The sequence below is a fragment of the Haliotis cracherodii genome, unplaced genomic scaffold (genome assembly GCF_022045235.1).
Source record: "Haliotis cracherodii isolate W230 unplaced genomic scaffold, xgHalCrac1.p SCAF_21, whole genome shotgun sequence".
Lineage (NCBI taxonomy): Eukaryota > Metazoa > Mollusca > Gastropoda > Lepetellida > Haliotidae > Haliotis > Haliotis cracherodii.
Window position 1 is genome coordinate 10263362 of NW_027266277.1, and position 14806 is coordinate 10278167.

The 14806-nt window shown below is 40.3% G+C and overlaps 1 protein-coding gene across 1 annotated transcript in view; it reads left to right on the top strand.

Moving 5' to 3' along the window:
* LOC139470939 (coiled-coil domain-containing protein 150-like) overlaps positions 1-13059 on the top strand; it is a 34031-nt gene extending 20972 nt beyond the window's left edge. The window contains exons 15-20 of the mRNA XM_071253262.1: positions 1613-1681; positions 3554-3715; positions 4866-5032; positions 5161-5269; positions 6512-6658; positions 9259-13059. Coding sequence (XP_071109363.1) covers positions 1613-1681; positions 3554-3715; positions 4866-5032; positions 5161-5269; positions 6512-6658; positions 9259-9342 — 738 coding nt within the window. The 3' untranslated portion in view covers positions 9343-13059. The remainder of the gene's footprint in view (positions 1-1612; positions 1682-3553; positions 3716-4865; positions 5033-5160; positions 5270-6511; positions 6659-9258) is intronic.
* Positions 13060-14806: the final 1747 nt, after the last annotated feature.

Below are 14806 nucleotides of genomic sequence, written 5' to 3' on the forward strand. Positions count from 1 at the left end.
AAGTCATTTCCCATTTGTGATTCCTCGTCAGGTTATCTTCCCAGCAACCTTTACTTGTAATAATTATCAATGTAACTATCATCAATTCATGTTTTAAGCCAACTCATTGCTGAGCATGTTTAAATATTGGCTAGTATTGTGCACAACCACCAATAGCTAAAGTGATGACATAAATCCTGCTGCGGTTTTGTTAAGCTGAGGCACCAAAAGTTGCCATTATCCCCAGCGAGGTGGCCTAGCTTTGGTCACTGGTGGTCTATAGCCTGTGTTTTAAACAGTTATAAATAATGTTGTTATGCCCAAATATGTTTGACAAATTTGCTTTTCAAAATAAATTGTATATATGTTAACTTCTCATTGCTATACGGCTGAAATAATGCTGATGAGATGTTAAATGTTCACTCACTCACTCATGCGTTAAATGAGGATTGGGTGGTGAGACTCTGTGACATGGCTGATTGTGGGTCATGTACCCCAATACCACGGATCATTGCTCATGCTTTCAGTCACTGGTACAAAACTTTATAAAGACAGCCATGATATAGTGGGAATATTGCACCGGTGTTAAACAACAGAGATTGTGGATAGAGTTGGTCCTTAATAGCCATGTTTGTCATAAATGCTACTAAAACGGGAATTGGATGGTTACAATGGCTGGTGTGTAGGACCAATAGGAGGGCACAGCTTAACTATGTACATTTCATATCTTACTCATCAGGACCATTTACATGGACGACTATGCTTGTTGTAGGAGGTGACTAACAGGATCGAGTGGTCAGACTTGCTGACTTGGTTGATGCATGTCATCGTATCCCAATTGCATGGATCGATGCTCATAATGTCAATCACATGATTGTCTGGTCCAGACTCGATTATTTACAGACCGGCGCCATATAGCTGGAATATTGCTGAGAGCGGCGTTAAACAACAAACCAACAAAACAAATGCTGGCACTACAGTGATTATTTGTAATGTCTATAATGACGACAGAATTGAACTTCATTTACTCACTCACTCACTCACTCACTCACTCACTCCTGCTCTGTGTGTTGTGAGACTCTGTGTGCAGTGCTTCTGTGTGAAGTGAATACTGGTAACCATGGTAACAGGGCTACGTCAACTGGAAATGCTAACTTTAGTGAACTACTTGAACCAGAAAGAATACGGAGACAGCATTAATTGGTATTCTCTCTAATCACATGAACAACTGTTAAACATATCCTTCACTTATAAAAGAAAACTTTCTCTTAAAACCAAGATATCATCTGAATATTTACAATGTCTGTGAGATGCTGACACCCCCCCCCCCCCCCTCCCCATTTTTGTGCGAGTAATCACGATAAACATGGCATAAAACTTATGATGTCCAAAAACCTATGATCCAACGAATTATGGATGATGCTCTTTTCTTTATAATTTTGTTTATGATCGTGATGGTAATAAGAAAAGTGAATTTATTTATTATTATAGCATGTTTCAGAGACAGAGAGAATAAAAATCTAGTTCTTGATACTGGTATGTTGTGAAACCCTGATGAACCCTGGTTTATCGAGTTGTATGCAGGACCCACAGGACATGACACATGTATGATGTGGAGTCTGTATTGTTGCAGTCGGTGAGACAGGACATAGACCAGCTGGAGCACATGAGAGACGAGTACATCAAGCGTAACGAGACGCAGGTGAGAATGTCACAGTTTTCGGTCTGTCAGCAGGAACTGCAACAAAGAATTTCTGCAAAATATTATTCCTTGATTACTGTACCATTGATTTTAAAAGTAAACTGATTATTACAGCGATGATGAGTTGCTTCCCTTATCAGCTGGATCTGCTGGCTGTGGGTTCAAATTCCAGATTTGCCCCAACTGTTGTCCTTGGTCAGTGTTTAAACACAGCCTGTGTCTCTTAGGAAGTAAACAATTTTGTATACTGAAGTACTATTCAAAGAGGTGCTGCACTAAAACCATGGGTCACAAGGGAAGATAACCCCGTACCTTCTGTTTCATGGGGGGCCCGGTCGTCTAAGGTGCCACAATTCGCTGTGCAGAGTTGCATCCCTTGGGCTTTCCAGAAACCTATGATTGTGGGTTCGAATTAATTAATTCCAATTTGGGGATTTGCATTGACATTTGCACCAGACAACAGAATATGGGCTCCTGGGAGATGGAGATGAATATCTAGCTTAAACTTTCAGCAGTGATATTGCAGTGATACTGCAGTCCCTTCAGTTGTCAGATGGCTTTCTGGAAAATATGCGGGGCACGGGTGGCCTTGTCATCTAAGGCGCTGCTATTTGCTGTGCAGAGTTGCATCACTTGGGCACGCCAGAAACCTATGATTGTGGGTTCGAATCCTGGTTCGCCCAAATTACGTTTCTAGGTTTGTCAGCACCATACCTGTGCTCGTGGGTTTCACCGAAGTGGTAAACGTCTGAGACCTGCATCACTTCTGGCTTTCCTCCCACATTAAGCTGACACGCCGTGATATAACTGGAATACTGATAAAAGCGGCGTTAAACCCAACTCACTCACTCAAGCTTCTCACAGAGACAGCCTATTTGCGGAGCTCTCTATATTATCGCTGCTACCAGTCACAGCTCCCCGCTGTGCTAGGGGGCCTACAACCATGCATGGAGTTGAACTCACATCTGACTGATGTTATGTTTACAAACAAATGATGGCTGTCATGATGCTGAATACTCTTCCCCATCTATAATATTTTGTTTGCTTGTCAGTTAGAATTTCTATTTCATTTCAACTATCAACGATATACAGGAGAAGATGGGCACTTTTCTGTTACTGTGCAATCTCAAACTAATCTGATTAAACATTCAAATGTCAATTCATCTGGGAAATAGTAACTCAGTGGTATTCACCATGAAGGCATTTCCAAAGATGCACACACAATATTCAAATCACTACTGTTTGGTTTAGAAATAAAATATTGCTTTTCTCACAGCTGCTGTTGGGAAAGGCATTTTACTACCTACCATATTTTTCAGCGCCAGGTATTAAGCAGAGCACAACGCAATAAGCACCTGGTCTCTAATAAGTGCCAGGTATCATGGAATATATTCTGTATCAAGACCATAAAATTCTCTTGTTTGTCAAGTTTTTAGTGACACTAGTTCAGACATTAATTGCCAGGTCTCTAATTACCGCTAAGCCTCTGGATTTGGTAGCTTGTTGAAAGAATAGGAGCAGACGCTCATAAGGGGAAATATGGTACCAAAGATTTATTGATTTAGAAAATATTTTAATCCAGATGTATTTTCAAAATTAAGCCTGAAAGTCAAGGGGTCCTTATAAGAATAATGTAACAACTTCAAGATGTAGGGGTCCCTAGATTAAGTTTCGATTGTACTTTTGTTCTGATCCCATAATTCCTGGCACTGCAGATGTTTCCACAATACCATCAAGATTAACTAGGTTTTGGTGCATATAGGTTTGCAGACTGTGCATCACTTGCTGGCCTATAGACACAGCTGTTATTGCTGAGTAAGGTGTTCACTGTCAGCTTGCTGCTGTGACATTGCTGTTGGTATCTTGTTCCAGGGGGAGACAATCCATCTGTTCATGAGTCAGATAGCCTCCCTCCAGGAGGAGATTGGGCAGCTTGCCATGGCACAGGCCAACACCAGCCAGCTGCTGCAGCAGAAGGAAGCTGCACTGGAGAAGGAGAAGCACATCCGAGACGACATCAAGAAGAAGTACTATGTGAGTGGGAGGTGGTAGTGTCATTGTGAGAAGGGGGAGTCTTAGTAGTACCACGTGAGAGAGGGGAGGTGGTAGTGTCATGTGAGAAGGGGGAGTCTTAATAGTGCCATGTGAGAGAGGGGAGGTGGTAGTGTCATGTGAGAAGGGGGAGTCTTAGTAGTACCACGTGAGAGAGGGGAGGTGGTAGTGTCATGTGAGAAGGGGGAGTCTTAGTAGTACCATGTGAGAGAGGGGAGATGCTAGTGTCATGTGAGAAGGGGGAGTCTTAATAGTACCATGTGAAAGAGGGTGTGTGGTAGTGTCATGTGAGAAGGGGGAGTCTTAATAGTACAGGATTTGTACAGGATTGAAAAGGCCTTGAATGTTTAGGTCCCTCTTGAAAAGCCTTGATTTTTAGTGTCAGCCTTAAAAAGTCTTGATAATAACCAAAAAAGCTTGAAAAGCCTTGAATTTGTACAAAGTGACATCTACATGTACCTGTTCATTGAAGTTTAATTGTGATTTATCCCAGTGATAGATTTGCGAGGCAAAGACCATGAAGAATTCATGACAGACTTAATTTAATTTTTTTTCTTTACACATCACTAGATTTCAATTATTCAACATGTAGTATGAAAGTAAGTGGTCCCCATATTTGCTCTTTTGCTGAAGGTAAAGATTTGTGAGGTCCCTTGATTCCAATGCTACAGGATCAAACCTCAAGGAGCCCAGGAACACATCTTTCTGACAGTGCCCTTTTTGGGTAATCGAACAGGAAGCTCATACTGACAATTCTTAGAAATAAGGGGGGCGGTCGGGTAGTCTAGTGGTTAAAGCATTGCTCGTCACGCCAAATACCCGGGTTCGATTCCCGACATGGGTACAACGTGTGAAGCCCAATACAATACGCCGTGATATTGCAGGAAAATTGCTAAAAGTGGCGTAAAACCATACTACTCACTCACTCTTAGAAATAAGAAGCAACACAAACCATTTCCATAATCATATGATCCAGGATTTAAAAAAAGCAGGAATGCACACTATATCCAAAACATGAGAGGTTGACTATAGGGTGTGTGAAGAAAGTGGGTTTGCTTCTGTTCACTGTTTCCACCTGTGATTCTTGTCCCATCTCTTGGGATGCCACTAAGACTTTGATCTGGCCCTGCAGGAGACGCGCAAGCGAGAGGAGGCAGTGTCGCGGAGGAAGAAGGATGCAGAGGGGAAGCTGAAGGATGCTCACTCAGAGAGTCTGGAGATCTCACAGCATCTGCAGGAGGCACACGAGTGGTTCAAGACCAAGTTTGACAAGCTACAGATCGAGCTGGACATGTCCAAGTGAGTGACTGGTGTCCTGCATGGAGTAACACTGGGTTAAACCAATTTCACCCCATCTCACGCGTAAATACATTTCCTGGAGCTGTACACTGTAGCCGTCTCCTGGAGCTGTCTGCATCTTGTTCCAGGAAAACCCAGGCCAAGCTGGAGGAGGCTAACGCAGCCCAGCGGGAACAGCTGGAGTCGGAGAGATACCACGCCCAGGAGGCGGCCGAGAAGGCCAAGGACATGATCAAGGTGAGGAACAAGCACTATGATACTATCCCATAAAATCAGCACTCGTCTTCTAGCAAATGTTCTCAAAAAGGAGACAAGGCTTGAGCCAGCTGGCAGTCAAAGCACAATTGGTTCAAGTCGCTCAAGCATCACTTATTGTCTTAAAATAATTAGGTAAATTTCACTGTGTCCAGATTTGATTGTATCTCAATGTTCCTTGACTGGACTTCGAAATACTTTCTTTTACAACGCATGTCTACCTCAAACAAATGCTTTTCATTTATTTTGATTTTTAAATTTATCCTATCTCATATGATATATTTCTCTTTCTTCTTTCGATCCTATGTGGGAACGTGTCTGGACATGGGTTTCCAGCTTCTAAAATTAATTCACCCGGACATAGCTCGCATCACCATGGTCACCTCCCAATATCTGGGTCATGCACACTTGCATGCTGGTTGACCTACCTGCACTATCACATGGTTTCCCCAGCCAACTCATTCTCTTTCCGATCGCCACAGAGTGTTGACATGTTTGTCAACACTTGGGAATCCACACACGTTTCCACTCAGGATCAAAAAAGAAAGAGAAATGCATAGTGTGAGATAGGATAAATATATAAATATGTAATTTATTGTAAAATTTACAATTTTTATCACATTTCCATTATTGTGAGTTGACCAAATTTTAAAAGTTTTGGTATATAGGTTCGTGTGTCACCTGGCAGACTGTGTGTCACGCCCCACAGAGTGGATCAGTGCTCATACCATCAACCACTAGTTTCCCTGGCCCAGATATTCTTGTCAGACCACTGTGTTACAGCTGTAACAGACTACCTCTGTGGTCTAGTGGTAGAGCCTCCAGCCAGAGAGTGGAAGGTCCGGGGTTCGATCCTGGCCATGTAATACCAAAAGATGTTACAAAATGGTACTTGTTTTTACCCTGTCTGGCGCTCGGCATTAAGGGGATAAAACAAGGGCTGGTCGGCTCGGAGTCAGTATACTGTGTCTGAGTGGAGTATTCATGTTACACTGCAGTATGGTATCTCAGTGGGCTAGCACTATAAATCAGCATCAGTCCAAACTAGTACAAGCAGACACACACGTGCATGTCACTATATAAGCACAATAATTTTTGACGGATTAAACCCCATTTCACCTCACCTGCAGCTGTAACATGGCTGTGCCTCAAAACTTTCACCCACTCACTGCTACAGAAGTAATAAAACAGCAAGACCTCTACTCTACCAATTTCTACTTTCAGGCAAGTCGGGAGACAATCAGTCGCCTGGCAGACTACGCTGACCAAGCCGAGACGGACACCAAGCAGCAGATGGCCAAACTGAAGGCTGAAGCCCGGACAGAGAGGGATGTCAATAAGTATGTGGAACTCAGGCACCAGAAGTATAAAGTGAGCGTCCATCTTGGTTTAAGCATGCCATGCATTCAGACGTTGCTGTCGCCCAGGTTTGCCGAGGGCTGAGGTTCTGTTAACATCATTGACAGTCTGGTTTGATTCTTGTTCTGCTGAATGAATGGAAACCAACCTCTGTTTCCCAGCTTTGATTAATTTCAATGATTGACTTTTTGAGAACTTTGGCATGGTTTTGGTTGATGCTTGACTGATAACACTATTCTGCTCAATTGATTTCATTCAGTAAACATTTTATTAGTTGTTTTTTTGTCTTATTCAAGTTATTTCTCATTATATCCCACCCAGGTAGCATGTTTATCTGTCCGTTTGTTTTCAGAAACATCACTCAGAATCTATTCATTATCTTTCATGACTGTTTGCCCACTTCGATAAAGTGATGGTGCCTTTTGATTTTATGCGATTTTTTGTTTGTTAATTTAGCATTTTTGGATTCAAGTTGTTTAAGATTCATTTCTGGATAAGAATTGATAAAAAAAACGTTCGATATTTCTTCTGTTCTTTGCTCAAAACATATAATAGCCTTGGTCCTCAGGCACCGCCCCCATCATCTTAAAGTCTGCCACACTTTTTGTTTTTATTTCCATTTTCAAATTAAATTTTAAAAATCCTAATACTTATAAACAATGCGATCCAATATAGCATAGTGCACCTTTACATGTGCACTGCTTTTCTGTGCATCTAGTGTTATGGTCATAGCGGCAATATGGAGGCCCTTTCCCAACTGTTTATTTGGTTACATACTAGATTGACTCCCCCCCGAAAAACAACAACTCACGCCCGCACTAATAGTGATGATTTTTTTGTTAACATTTTGATACTGATTTTGTTCATGGTAAACAGTATCTACATTGATGAAAGTTAATTTGTGTTGGGGCAGGGGGACCAGTGGTGAAAGAAGCCACTATTTCATTGTGCCTGGATCAGCCAGATTTACCATAATTATGATCTGGTTAATGTCTGCAGCCTGCATCACTCTGGGCTTTCTGTAACATCCTGTATGACTGAAAGAACTGCTTTATATCCTGTTATACCCAGTGCTAATGCTGCTGCTCCAGTACTAACCATTGTGATGTGTCGGTTGTCTGTTGAATATTTATTGGTTAACTTAATTCCAGTTGATTGCTCATCATTATCACACCAATGTACACACATGTGCATGCATGCATGTTGCTCTATATATGCAATACTCTTGAAAACGAAATAAAACACACACACACACACACACACACACACACACACGTGCGTGGTGAAATATAATCTGGAACTCAACATTAAACCCCATTTCACCTGAACTACATGGTCCACTGGACAAGTAAATGAATCTCTCTCTCTCTGTCTCTCCCTGTCTGTCTCTCTCTGTCTGTCTGTCTCTCTGTCTGTCTGTCTGTCTGTCTCTCTCTCTCTCTGAGTGTCTCTATCTCCCACCAGCTTCACCCACATATTGCTAAATAGGGTTGAGTATATATTCTTCGGGTCCTGAGAAAATGTTACTTGTATTGGGGTAGTGGGTGTGGGCATTATCTGCTACAGTCTCAAATCAATCTCACCTGTCCCTGAGTGTAGATATCTTGAACACAATGTTAATCCACATTCCCCCTCATTCTAAAGATATGACAATGTGGACTGTTATTATCAGCCGCCCAACAAAGTAGGCGGGGGATATAGAAACGGGCTCCGTCCATCCGTCGGTCACGTTTCGTTTCCGGAGCATAACTCATAAACTGTTCACTATTTTTTCGTCAAACTTTGCAGGTTTCTCAGGTACATGCTGAACTGGTGCCTTTTGTTATTTAAAAATTTAGAAATTTTTATTTTTTTACGTTTCCATGGCAGCAAGAGTTCCAAACTCTTCTTTTTTTTACAATTTCCATGACAAGTTCCACCTCAGTTAAAAAAGGTTAGGGTTTGTTTAGATTTAATTATGTCATAAATTCTGCAACAGGGGCGGGGGATATAGCCACGTTAGTGGCAAACTCTTGTTGAACTTGAACTGCAACAGCCTTGAATAGGTGATTATGTTGGGTGATAATCTTGCAGACATGTTGTCTCCTCCAAATCTTCAGGAATTAACATTTGTTTCTGACATCACTCTTCATTATGTAAAGAGTGTTTCATGTGGGAGTGTTACGATATATTGATGTAATGCAATGGTTTGTCCTACGATTGGACTATATCAATAGGAATTGATAAATGCCACTAGAATTGTTGATAGTATAGATAACCATCAACACCTTTTATACAATGCTATAGTTGCAATTAGCTATAAATATAACATAAATTATGCGTATTTCACACCTTCATGTGTAATGGCTAGCAATGATTACAACTTCAGAAAAGAGTTACTTCCCTTTGGTTAGAGTAGCGACAGGGCCGACTTTGAAATTGTCAACAATACTTTTTTTCATTTCTCTTACATTGATATCATAATTATTCAGCACTAAGATGTGGGATACTATAGGGAAAATATCCTCAATCGTCACCCGAGTATAATGTTGTTTATATTTGTTTAGCCTTCTTAATGAACCATGTTGAACTATGATGACCATTGACAGAGATTCCTGTGTCTTATTCTCCAGAAAGCCAATGATAGCTACTTGGACGAGCTGATGATGCTGTTAGACTCCACATCAGCAGAAGGGGATGTCGGCTGGCTTGCCTGACCTGACCTTCACCTCCAACTCAACTGCCTTCACCTTGCATTGATGACCTTCACCTCGCAATGATGGCCTTCACTCTGGGCTGCTCAAATGTTTTGTATGGCAGTTTTGGAAACAATGAACAAGGCATGAAGTTCACCTTGCTTATGTGACCTTTACTTTCAATGTTCTTAGTTTTAGAAAGTTTTCTTCATGAGTCATACGTTGTCATGGATATTAGTGCTTCCAGAAGCCTTAAAGAACTGATTGAAGCCCTGCTTCTCATTATAAAGTAATGTCTCCAGATGTAATGATATTAGAACTTAGTACTGTATGATATTGCTTATTAGGTACTTGCTGTATACTGTCAATTACCATTCTTGTCTTAAGAACACAAAGACCAGTCGTCTAAGGCGCTGCGATTCGCTGTCCAGAGTTGCGTTCCTTGGGCACACCAGAAACCTATTGCCCCGATTATGTTTCAAGGTTTGTCAGCACCATACCTGTGCTCGTGGGTTTCACCGAAGTGGTAAACGCCTGAGATCTGCATCACTTGGGCTTTCCTCCCACAGTAAGCTGACACGCCGTGATATAACTGGAATACTGTTAAAAGCGGCTTTAAACCCAACTCACACACTCACTCATTCTGCTTGTTGCATAACACATCCACTGGGCACAGCTGCATCCCTTAGCTGTGCTAGGAGCTGCTGACTGGACCAGACTAGTCCCATTATGATCCTTAGTCTGTGAGCACTCATTGTCCTGGGTTTTACCAAGGCGGTAATATCTGATTGAATCCAACTCATGAAGTTGATAAACCAAAGATTTTCAATCTGCATTTAATCATTTAGTCAGTACCTTATTGTATTTCCAGCTCACAAAGAAAAAAAGGAGCTATTACGTTAAGGATCTGTTGCCAGTCCATGGGTATATTTACTTGATATGTGTTTGTTGTTAATTGTATATATTGTTAGGAGAGACAGGAGTAGAAATCCAACTGTGGACATGAATGGTTGTTACAGGGTTGTAGTGTGGTGAGTGGTTTGATGCCGCTTTCAGCGATGTTCCAGCAATATCACGGCGGGGGACACCAGGAATGGGCTTCACACATTGTACCCATGTCGGGAATCAAACCCGGGTGATCGACGAGCGAACGCTTTAACATGTTTAACCACTAGGCTACCCGACTGCCCTACAGGGTTGTAGCTGTGAAAAACACTACCGGTATATAGTGCATGCATGAAGTCAGTGGTAAGTAGGATCATGGGGGGGCAAGCATTAATTCAAGAAGGGCATACCATACCCTATGGCATGGAGTAAGTAATTCAACAGGGTACCCAGTCAGTATTCAATAACAGTCTGATGTTACAGCGACTGAACTTACAGACTTATATTTTTATTAGGGTTGTACCAATTCGAGGATATGGTGCGTCTCAAAAGTTATGTGTACAGAATTGAACAAGTATCTTTATAATGCCTGAAAAGCATATGTTTACCAGACTGATCTAGATTTAAGGTGCCGATACCAGTTATCAGTGTAATAAATGTTATATTTGGGACAACACTTTCTCAGTGAAGTAACGATTCTCGTACTCTTTGGGTTGAGTCCTGTCAGGGATTCACCAACGCACAACCCACTCAGCCACCAAGGCTTCCACAAAAAATGGAAGTCCGACAAGTGAGGCACCTAATCGCAGCACACAAAGTCAGCGATCTGACCCACTCAGCCACCGAGGCTTCCACAAACAGTGGAAGTCTGACAACTGGTAGCCTAGATCACATACTTTGAGTACCCCTCTGACAAGTGTATATTGGCACGGCTCTCATGACCGAAAGCTATGAACACACACAATGCCATTTAGAAATTGGTCAAATATAAAATTTCTTATTGGCATTGTTTGTTCATAGTTTTCAGTGATTTGTGACGAAAAAATCTCACTTGAAAACAAACAAACACTGCTTGTTTTACAGTAGTTCTTCATAGAAGTGTGTTTTTTTAAATACATCCAATTTTTCTCATTTTTAAATTAGGCTAAAAAATAATAGTCTTGGTTTTCAGGCACTGCCCACATCATCATAAAGTTCATTTTCAATGTTTTTTGTGTATTTTGTTTAAGTATTAGGATGTTTTTATTTTTTTTAAAATGGAAATAAAAACAAACGTGCAATGAAGTTTATGATGATGCGGGCGGTGCCTGAGAACCAAGACTATTATTTTCTTTAGCCTTAAGTGTAATCAGAACGACAGTATTATTTTATTCTTCTAAAGGAGGGCATGTTTAATTGTATGAAAATGATTGTAAAATACTATTTCTGAAAGTGTGTACAAAAGTTCTAAAGTTATACATGAGTGAAATTTCTGAATGTGTTTTTGTAAACCTCTGTTGTTGATTGAATTTGCCTTCTCCACATAACAAGTTACAGCTTTAGAAATTAACAATCCCATGCTTGTCATGAGAGACGACAAAGGGGATCGGGTGGTCAGGCTTGCTGACATGGATGTTGCATGTCATTGAATCCCACTTGCATAGATCAATTCTCATATCAATCACTGGTTCATCTGGTCCAGACTCAATTTACAGACTGCCGTTACATGGCTGAAATATTGCTGAGTGCAGCATTAAACAAACAAACTGCTTGTTCACATGGAACTTTGAGACTCATTCTCGACCCAAAGTTTTTTTCTCCCCTTTTGGAAAAGTCGTATGTTTTCACTGGAAAGAGCTGTGTGTGACAGAGGTGTACAAGATTTTGTGTAGGAAATAATGGAAGTATTTGTATTCCACTCCTTGCTGAAGATGAGTATGTGTTTCCATCACAGTTGCCAGAAGACATTCCATATGATATTACACTTTGATGTTCAGATTTGCACTGACAACTATATTCTCCATTTAAAAAAGTATCTTTTTATGGATGCAGACTTGACTGATTAATACATAACAACAATTTTACATATATGACCTACTGGAACCAAAAGCCACAATCAATCAATAAATGGAAGTTTATTTGAACTTATTTTTTCCTGCGAGAGGAAAGAAAATCTAGTTTTGAAATTGGATTATTATTATATTCAGACCTCCTGATCTGACTTTTTGGACCAAAATTTCATACACAAAAAAAAGAAGAAGAAAAAGTCTGGCTTTCCTTTGTCATTGTGCACCTATTACTGCACAGCAAGCAACACCTGCTCATACATATTGGTGATACAAACATATTATGTTCATAGATTCTCTTGACGATCCTTACCAATGTATAGATCTGTTTTCTCTCTTGTTTCACATCATTTACTTGGCACAACACAGGGTACATGAGATATGAGGAAACATCAAATAGAACTGAAGTTGATAATTTGATCAAGACGTAATGGTAAACGATGACATGAGAATGGTCTGCAAAGCATTATGATGGATGGTCATTGTTGCGACATTGCACCCAAGGATATCTCTTTTGGAAGCCTGTTTGGGATGATAAATAGATCATTATTACCAAATAAATATGAAGAGTTCTTTCCTTTTCATTGAACTAGCTGCCTGGATTGGTCAAGGCAAGCCTGTGTTTCCATCCAGGTTACGAGGGTATCGCAGTATTAGTTACTTTCTGGTGATATTGCTGGATAACTCAAATGACTGTATATTCTTTCTGTGATATTTTAACATGATTATACATTAGATGTTCATGTATATGATTGAAGTCATAACACATCATATTTATTTTGCTGATTTGATTGTACATGTATTTATTTTAGCCATCCTTTCATCTGCTGTTCTTGTCTGAATCTCATGTTAATCATAATAATTCAGAATGTAAAATGTATATTTGTATTTACTTGTATAAACAATAATTTATCTCAACTTGCTTCTTGTATTCATTAGTTTTCTTGAGAAATTGAACAAAAATATGTTTCAGTTCACAGTTCTTGTGTTTTATCTTTTAAGTATAATTCATGAACATAATTAAATGCAGTTTTGGTCATCTTATTTTATTGCTCGGCCAACTTTAAACACTACACGATCAGCATGATCAGTCACAGCCTTTTTCTGAGCATGCTTACTGCATGGTTGGTTTGTGAATGTCACGCCCTGTGCACTAATACATTAGCCTCGGCACTCTCCCAGTAGTATAGGTAATGGGGGTTCTGGCTCACTTCCACTGGAGCCGGATTTATATACCAATACCACCACTACAGGGGGAATTTTTTATGCAAAAAATGATGATGCGATTCAAAGATAGTCATGAGATTAAACTAAATTGACTCCAGCTCACCACCACCTGGAGTCAATCAATGCTTCTGTGCTAATTTTTTTATAGGTAATGGGGGTTCTGGCTCATTTGGCTGGAGCCGGATTTATATATGCCTATACCACCACTACAGGTGGCATTTTTTATGCAAAAATGATGATGCGATTCAACGATAGTTATAAGTCATATTAAAAGAAATATCAATATTAATTAATAATGAATAAAATTTCCTATAGCCCACGAGGATATTGGAAAGGTATAGGAGCAATAAGAAAAATTAGCCACCGCGGCTAAGGTATCTAAAGATGTGGCCAAGGATTGGTTAAAGAAACAAGCGATGTGGCAAATATATTTACCGGCACCGCGTTATATACCGAGTTTGATATATTTACAACGTATGAAGTTCATCAGGCTGACCTCTTGTTTCTTCCCCACGATAAGGTAAGACACAAAACATATAAATACGCTTTAACCGTAGTGGATGTGGCTAGTCGATACAAAGAAGCTTAGCCATTAACCTCGAAAGATTCAACAGAAGTAGCTAATGCACTGAGTCGCATATATAAACGCGGACCACTAAAATGGCCTAAGCTATTTCAAGTAGATCCTGGTCGCGAGTTTAAGTGATCGGTAACTTAACTGTTAACAAAGCACGATGTTGAAATCAGGCGTGGTGAAAAAGAGGCCCACCGCAGTCAAGCTATCATCGAAAGATTTAACCGGACATCAGCTGAACGTTTGTTTGACTATCAGTATGGGATCGAAATGAAATCCGAGCGATTGAGATCAACCGAATGGGTGACACGTTTATCAGCTGTTGTATCAGCGCTGAATAATGAAGTGACGAGATTAATCGGGAAGAAACCATCCGATGCGATTAAAATGAAATCCGTGACTTCCGAATCTTCAGCACCGAGGAGAGGCAAAGAACGAAAACTTCCGGATAAAGTAAGCGTAAGATATTTATACCAGCCCTGTGAACTCGAAGGAGGCCTTGTTACGACGTAAATTGTAATAAAAAGGTAAATTGTAATACTTGCAGCAAATTGTAATAATTTTGACGCAAATTGTAATAACAACGTAAATTGTAATACGCAAATTGTAAAAAAATTGACGTCAATTGTAATAACCTTATAAATTTAGTGTCAAAGGCGTTAAATGACTAGAACCTATCCTTGTCAGGGTTGGGACAGGGTTTATCGTACAATCGTCATTAAAGTATGGGTGCTGGGGAAGGATTGAGGTCGTT